Below are 8796 nucleotides of genomic sequence, written 5' to 3'. Positions count from 1 at the left end.
ACAGAAGCTAATGAATAAAGTATCTGCCATGTCACCTTAAACTAAGTAATTCTCACCTTCAAATATAAGATATTCTCTTATATTTTAGTAATTATGCTAGAAATTAATGACCACAATGAGTAAAGCATTATAAAGAATCTTCACATTTTTAAGTTATTAAAATCAATAATTTTTCAAAAATGGAAAGACAAGTTATAATGATACAAGATATTTATAAAAATCTTTATTTTATTTTATTTTCATAGAAAATTTGAGGAACTTTATTAATTTCAAAGTAATTCAGCTTGTAAATGTGAACCCATTTTCATGACATTACATGCATTTTTATCTTACTCTTGATAAAATGCTAATTGCAATTAAGTGTTTAGTTAGTCACTATAATTTATACTCATTTTAAAATATCAGAATTATTTGAAAGACACAACTACTTTTCTTACACATTTTAGTATGGGATATTACTTTAAAATTTTTTTAGGCTTTCTCAGAATTGATGATGAGGCTAATATCTAAAAATCACAGTACAGAGATGCTAAAAAATGAAAAACAGCATTAGTCACTTTGCGTTACACTTTCTGGTCTTCACTCACAGTCATATAAAAATTAAAATTAATATTATATTGCCAAAACATACAAGGTGATTGCAAATATGTATCATTTATTTAAATGTAATAATTAAGAACAAGTATAATTATACTGTATTCTTTGCGGAATACAGTAATTGAGTTTCTAAAACCTCAATGTCTTACCAAATTATGTAAAATATAAACTTAATTTTCTACAGGGACTCATTACATTAAGACAAATTATTTTTCATTTTCAAAATAAATATTCACTCTTGTTCTGATTTCTTTTGTTAAATTGGAAGCTTCTTAAAGCAAAAAGCACCCGTATTTATAAAACAAGAACATTCATTTTACCTCATGAGAAGTGGGTGCTCTCACTCAATTACTTTAAAAAAGGGAAAGAGGCTTAAATGTTAAAAAAACAAAAAACAAAAAAACTTTCTAGCTACCTATCGAAAACACCTCTATTTTAATGGTTTAAAGTATGTGAACATGCTTAAAACCTTGTTTCCTTTGAGTATTGATCATTGGGAACATCAGGATAACTGAAAAGTTGTCACTCTTTTTTAATTTTATTTTTTTATGTTAGTTCCAGGTGTACAAAGCAATATAATGATTAGACATTTACACCCCTCACAAAGTGATACCCCCCCCCGAGTCTATTACCCCTCTGACATCGTATAAACCTGTTACAATACCATTGACTATATTTCCTATGCTGTACTTTATATAATTGACACTCAGTATTATTCTATTTCAGCAGATTCTTTGTAGAAAAAAAATTTTTTAAAAAGCCTCAGGACTTTCAAAAATTAAATTTATGGATGCTTTAATGTTGTCTATATAAGATTGCTTCAAATACTGCTTAGAAGTTCATGCAGCATAGTACCAAACAAACTTAATATGGAATGAATACATATTAGAGATTAAAATATCTAAATTTATGGGATGTCAAGATACAACAATTTTGTACACCATTGAGCTAGTGCTCTGAATCTAGAACATATCTTCCAAATCACATCACCTAAGTAGACTTCATTTTAATATACAAGATACTCTCACAAATTCCAGTAGTTAAACTGGTAATTAATGACCAATAACTAAACATTATAGAAAGCCTGCACATATATTTTTGGATATTCACTGGGTGAATTAGTAGAATTGAAAATCTAGGGTCTCACACAGATGTATGGAACTATCTTTCACATGCTAAGTAATAAATATTTCCTCCTGTTCAGCCATGCGATATCTTGTAGCAGAAGTTCTATGAAATGTCCCTGCTGTAGAGTTTCATCTCTAGTTCTGAGTTTTAACTTCATCTTTTTTCAGTGCTATCATTTCCTGCACAAATGCCAAGTGACCTTGGGTTGAAGTGTGGCCTCAGAGGAGTTTACTAGCCCTGGGCTTGTCTCTCTGGGTTACAGTGACAACATTTGAGCAAATTTATTCAAACACATCCTTTCATTCAGCAAATATCGTGCACCTGCTGTGTGAACAGTACTAGTTCATATTAACATCCCACGCTAGTNCGTGTGGAGTTAAGTTGTCAAGTCCGTTTAGCCTTCTCTAATCTAGAATAGTTTTTGCCTTTGTTTTCTTTTGTGCCATGACATCCTTGCAGAGTACAGGCAAATATTTCCAAATCTGGATGTGTCTGATTGTTTCCTGATGATTAAATTCGGGCTAAACATTTTTGGCAAGAATTCTCTGTAGGTTATATCGCGTATGTCCTCATTCTATCGTATCAAGAGGCTTGTAATGTCAGTTTGTCCCAGCATTGGTGATACTGAGTTTGTTCACTTGGTTAAGGCGGTGTCACTCGATTTCTCCATTGTAAAGGTGCCACTTGCCCTTTGTAATTGACAAGTCATCAGTCACCTCTGTTTTGGAAAAGGTGGAACAGACTCATTTCTCTCCGCTCCTCCGCGTTAAATACAACTATAAACCTTGGAAATGATGCAGTATCATCATCAAAGTTAAGTAAAAGTAACTTAACGTTTACGCTGTGAAAAATGTGAAGTGGAAGGTGGAGGTTAGGGCCCCGACACCTAGAGGCACAGCATGATGGCAGCCACCTGATGATCCCCCTCCCAACAGCATAAGGCAAGTGAGGCTTGGATTTCCCAACCCCCAACTAGCAAGGGGGCCCAGGATAGGTTCATTGGTCCCCTTGCCTGAACAGGAGTCCTGCCAGCAATGCCAGGAGAGCCTAGTGGCAGTGGCCGGGGGGAATTGAGCCAGAAATTCACTGACAGGAAATGGTCAGAGGACACGCTGTCCTTTCCTGCCGGACTCCAGGCTCCCCGTCTGCACTGAAGACTCCAGGCAGTTCAGTGTCTCTTACTGGACAAAAGACGCCAGGAAGAGGGATCTCTCCACAGCGAAGCTTGACGTGGGAAACCTTTTGTCCTCATGGTCAGGTATTCCCTTCACCTACCTAAAGGCAGCAGATGCACCACCTCAACGTGCCGCCCTCCCCCCTCAGGCAACACCAGCAGGGGCCAGTGGGAGCCACAGCGACACCAATACCCCAAGCAGACTAAAAGAGCACTGCGAGAGCTCTGAAAATTAAACTGTCATTGGGACCTCAAGTTACAATGGTCCGTGCACTGCGGGGGGCTGCCTTTTAAAATAAAAGATTTAAATAGGACCCAGAGTCTCCTAAAATAATAGCCAAATTGTGCAGGCTACAATAAAAAAATCTCCAGTTATACCAAGAACCAGGTAAATCATACCTTAAATGAGAAAAGGCACTCAGCTGATGCCAACAGTGAGATGAATTAGATGATGAAATTTTCTGGCAAAGAATTTAAAGCAACCATCATAAAAATGCTCCCACAATCAATTATAACTTCTTTTGAAACAAATGAAAACATGCACTATAGCAGCAAATACCGTAAATAGATATAATAAAAGAGAATCAAATTGAAATTGTGTAACTGAAAAACTAAATAACAGAAATGAAAATTTGGTGAATGGACTCAGTAATAGAATGGAGATGACAGAGGATAGAATTATTGAATGTGAGGAGAGCGCCATAGAATTTATCCAAAATGAACAACAGAGGGAAAACAGACTAAAAATATGTATACACTCAATCAGAATTTCAGCAAGTTATTTTGTGGCTATAAACTAACTGACTCTAAAGTTTGCGTGGAGAGGCAAAAGACCCAGAATAGTGAACACATAGAGATGAACAAAATTGGAGAACTGATACTGCCTGACTCCAAGACTTACTATAAATCTACAGTAATCTAGACATTGCGTATTGGCAAAATAGACAATGGGACAGAATAGAGAGCCCAGAAATTGCCCATAAATACATAGTCCACTGATCTTTGACAGAGGAGCAAAGGCAATACAATGGAGCAAAGATAGTTTTTTAACAAATGGTGTGGGAACAACTGGACATCCACATATAAAAGCAAATAAACCTAGACACAGACCTTACATCCTTCACAATAATTAACTCTAAATGGATTGTAGACCTAAATGTAAAATGCAAAACTATAAAACACCTAGAAGATAACAAGCGAAAAACCTGTATGACCTTGAGTATCGCAGTGACTTTGCAGATACAACACCAAAGTCATGATCCATGAGAGAAATAAATGATAAGCTGGGCTTTATGAAAATGAAAAACTTATCTGCTCTATACCCATTTGGAAAATAGTTAACAAGGTACCAAAGGATGTCAACGAAAGAAGACAGAGTCTGTATTTTCATTATCCTTGAGGAAAGTTTTGCTAATATGTCCATAAATTTGCAGAGCAAAATAATTGAATGGAATGAGTCTAGATTTTCTTTACTTACCACAGCTAATGCATCATGTCTCCACCACTGAAAGTTAACACGTAAATATTTCTTCAGCTTAAAGGTGGAACTCAAGACTAAGGGATTAAAACAACAGCAACAGCAACATAAGAAACTGCTGGCAGCCATGCTCTCTCAGGATTCTTTCGAGTCCATTCACAGCCCGACCCCATCTGTAACAGAAGAAGATATTGATAATGAAGATGATGCAATGGAATTGCTGGGTAATTTTAAACATTAATAATTTCTCTTTTTCTTCTTCTCTGGCATTGTAAAAATGTGCAGTGGTTAAGAGATTTGAAAAGTTCCGAATAGTTTTGTCTTAGGGGAAAGAGTTTAACACATACTTTATTTACCTTAGGCTTTTATGAAGTGGCATGTAAGAACTAAGTTTAAATCATCTAAGCATGCAGTGTTAGACTGTATTTTGTGCTTTGTATATGCAGCCTTTTACCTTCTGACTATTGAATCAAGCTTTATTCTGTGTGCAATTGTGATAAAGATTCGCCTGTTTACTTTTTTCTCTGATTATAATTGCCTTGATTGCATCTTTTGTCTATAAAATGTGTGCAAAGTACATATTTCAGTCCTCCTTCTAAGATGTCCCCCTGTTATTTCAAGGATGTTTTAGAACAATAGAGTAAAATTTAAAGTGCAGAGAGTAAATTAATGTTTTGTGTCTTCCATTAATGACAGGAAAGATTGCAGAGACTGCAATGTTTTTACAGGTTCATTACTTTTCATAAAAACCTTGGTAATATTGTAGATGCAGGAAATCCTTTTATATCTGCTGATGAAGTAAATGTGCATTTCTGTTTTATCAGATCTTTTCATAGTAATTTTTAAAAATTCAACTTCCCTTTGGAAAAGCATTTTCCCAAAAGAAGAAATGAAATTTTATTTCAGAGAAAGTGACACATATAAAGAATGTGTTTGAATTCAGTAGTATCATTTGTTCTATTCTACATAGCTAGAACAATTTTCAGTACTTTGTAAAATAGACTAGTAAGAGAATAAATAATATATTCATTTGAAAGTTTCAGTTAAGTTCAACATATAGAATAGGGAGTCCCAGAAATATACATCTATTTTAAATTTTTTTTTCTGAAACAGATTTCTTAGTTTCAAGCATTTAGGGCAATAAAATGCTATCCTAATAAATGCTGTGGGTCTCCATACATAGGCCTGCAAAGGTATTATTTAGTCAGTGATGGCAGCTTCACAGCTGTCTCCTGATGTAATATTACATCATTACAGCATTAAGGAGACTATTTCATAACATTTCTACTTCATTGATCATTTTAAAGAACAGTTAGGTCTGGGTGTTGTTTAAGGAATCTTATCTCCTGGCCTCTGAATCATTAGTGTGACAGATATGCAATGAGGTGGTGGTACCTTCTTCATTCAACTTCCATTCAGCAAATGTTTACTGAGCACCTACTTTGTGCCAGGCAGTAGATGCTATTTTTATGTCCCCAGGACCATGGGGACATAAAAATAAAATAATCATGGTCTCTGCAAGAGCTTTACCTTCTAGTGTTCAAGATAAAAATGTAAATACATCACGCTAGCAGTGTTTGCTACAGGGCTAGTGGGATGAGGCTCACAGTTGCATAGAGTGATAACGATCAGAGAATGTTCCCCAAGGAAACCAGTTCTTCTGGTGAGTCCAGGATAAGCAGATGTGCATTTAGCAGGTTTAGCAGGCAGAGTGTGGCCCGTCGCCTCTGCAGGTTTGCTCCCATAGGATTGAACTCTTTGGCAGTTGTGCTCCAAGACTGCCTGTGAATTGTTGCTCGGTTCCATCCGTAACAATGGATCGGTGCTGAGTTGTGCCAATATCGTCTTCTTTTTCCTTTCTTGTAAGTGGCAGCGTATGGTCAGCTGATGTCCACACGAAGGCAACTATACCCTGTCTTGCCAACAGAATTTTTTTGAGGAAACCCATGCATGCTCAGAATCACTTTGGGATTCCCGAGAGCCTCAGGACTATCAGGACAGAGGGGAGGAAATTATAGAACTTCAGTGATATCAAGGGAATCTTTAAGGAGACCCAGGTGTCTACACAGTGCTGGTTTCCCCGAGATCTCAGTTGCTCTCTTTTCAAGATTCTAGTTTCCCAAGCTGAAAACCAGAGGGCTGGCTTTTGGAGTCCATCTAATAAGAGCAACTAATAGCTGATTCTCATTATTATTATTATTATTATTATTATTATTATTATTATTATTTTAATTCAGACATTTAGCCTGTGGTCTGAGCATAATTAAGCATGAGAAGTAGTTTAAGGCTAGACTGTCTCCATGTAATTCTATGTATCTCAGCACTGATGTCTGTTGTGTGCCAACGCTGATCTCTAGGTCGTGAGGTCTCCCTGTCATAACATGGAATGTGCCAAGTCCACGGGGCCGCCCCTAAAATAAAGCTGTACACAGCTTTCCCTGTCACCTACTTGTCTCAGTGAACAAAGGTGATACAGCAGTAAACTCTACATAAAAGATTGTTTTGCCCAGTCAGTTCAATTAAATAAAATGTCATTTGGATATGAAATATGTTTGACTTTAAAGCCCAAATATGCCTACCCATTAATATCATTCAATTATTTTTAAAATGTATATTTAAAATATAGACTCGGAATTTTCTTTGGAAGTAAATAGTGTGGGTAAATCCATTACTTATGCATATGTCTTTCACTAAAGTGATGGCTTATCTTTTACATGAAATCAAACAGTACATGTATAATTTCAGTTAATATAAGGGTAAAGAATTTTTTCAGGCATGATATAGTAATAGATGAATATGTCAAGTATGGGCATAACCTACAATGATTATTAAGTTATTCACTTTTAAGACCTGACATCTTGTTAGCACCTCTGTTAATATTCCACTGGATTTCAGTGGACTCAATTGGTGCAATCCTCCTAAATCAATTTAGACACTATAAAAAATCTACCTTCATAGTCCTTTAAATGTTAAATTTCTATCATTTTGTTTATTATAGAATTTTAAATTTTGTTTATTATAGAACTTAATACTAAGTTCTTGAAAATTTACACAAAGTCAAATTTTAATACATAGATTCAGTGTAAAATGAAACAGACACATCTGGTATTTAAAATACCTTTTTTAATCTACTGCATTTTGTAGAATGAGTTTGCTACAGCTTATGTGTTTTAAGGGTTTAAATTATCATTGTGATCTACACCAAGACTTAACAGGCTGAAAATATTTCTTCTGCATGGGGAGAACTCTGTAAACGTTTTGAAGTGATAAATAAGTAAAAGGTATAATTATTAGTTTATATTAATATAACAAAGAATTATTCCTCAGTAAAATTGTTTGATTGGTGGGGGGAAAAAGCCTTTTAGTTGAAGTAGTAGAAATTAGTAAAACTGCTGATCCTTATTTTGTTTATTAAGAAATCTAGCATTGTTAATATATACTAATTAATATTTAATTCTTCACAGTTGTTTAATTATATACCTGTGAATTTCTTTTCTAGATATATTAGGTATGTGAAAATATTATAGGACAGCATCTATAATTTTTTAACTTGATTAAGTAGTTTCTGTAGGATTGCTTTACATAATACTTACAGATTCATAGTATAGACGTAGCTTAATATGGGATTAATATATATCATAGAATAAAATATCCAAATTTGTGGAATTTTAAGATATAACAATTTTAAGCACTTCTGAAATTGGTGGTGTAATTACAGAAGCTAATGAATAAAGTATCTGCCATGTCACCTTAAACTAAGTAATTCTCACCTTCAAATATAAGATATTCTCTTATATTTTAGTAATTATGCTAGAAATTAATGACCACAATGAGTAAAGCATTATAAAGAATCTTCACATTTTTAAGTTATTAAAATCAATAATTTTTCAAAAATGGAAAGACAAGTTATAATGATACAAGATATTTATAAAAATCTTTATTTTATTTTATTTTCATAGAAAATTTGAGGAACTTTATTAATTTCAAAGTAATTCAGCTTGTAAATGTGAACCCATTTTCATGACATTACATGCATTTTTATCTTACTCTTGATAAAATGCTAATTGCAATTAAGTTTTTAGTTAGTCACTATAATTTATACTCATTTTAAAATATCAGAATTATTTGAAAGACACAACTACTTTTCTTACACATTTTAGTATGGGATATTACTTTAAAATTTTTTTAGGCTTTCTCAGAATTGATGATGAGGCTAATATCTAAAAATCACAGTACAGAGATGCTAAAAAATGAAAAACAGCATTAGTCACTTTGCGTTACACTTTCTGGTCTTCACTCACAGTCATATAAAAATTAAAATTAATATTATATTGCCAAAACATACAAGGTGATTGCAAATATGTATCATTTATTTAAATGTAATAATTAAGAACAAGTATAATTATACTGTATTCTTTGC

The 8796-nt window shown here is 34.1% G+C and overlaps 1 protein-coding gene across 1 annotated transcript in view; it reads left to right on the top strand.

The window, feature by feature from the left end:
- Window positions 1-8211, top strand: part of LOC109377887 (uncharacterized protein C8orf34-like) — a 125240-nt gene extending 117029 nt beyond the window's left edge. Inside the window, 1 exon segment of the mRNA XM_019634358.1 lies at window positions 4434-8211. Coding sequence (XP_019489903.1) covers window positions 4434-4617 — 184 coding nt within the window. The 3' untranslated portion in view covers window positions 4618-8211.
- Window positions 8212-8796: the final 585 nt, after the last annotated feature.

Source organism: Hipposideros armiger, unplaced genomic scaffold, assembly GCF_001890085.2.
Source record: "Hipposideros armiger isolate ML-2016 unplaced genomic scaffold, ASM189008v1 scaffold_1602, whole genome shotgun sequence".
In the NCBI taxonomy this organism is placed as follows: Eukaryota; Metazoa; Chordata; class Mammalia; order Chiroptera; family Hipposideridae; genus Hipposideros; species Hipposideros armiger.
The sequence above is the reverse complement of the archived record's forward strand: the minus strand, read 5'-3'. Positions and strand labels throughout refer to the sequence as shown.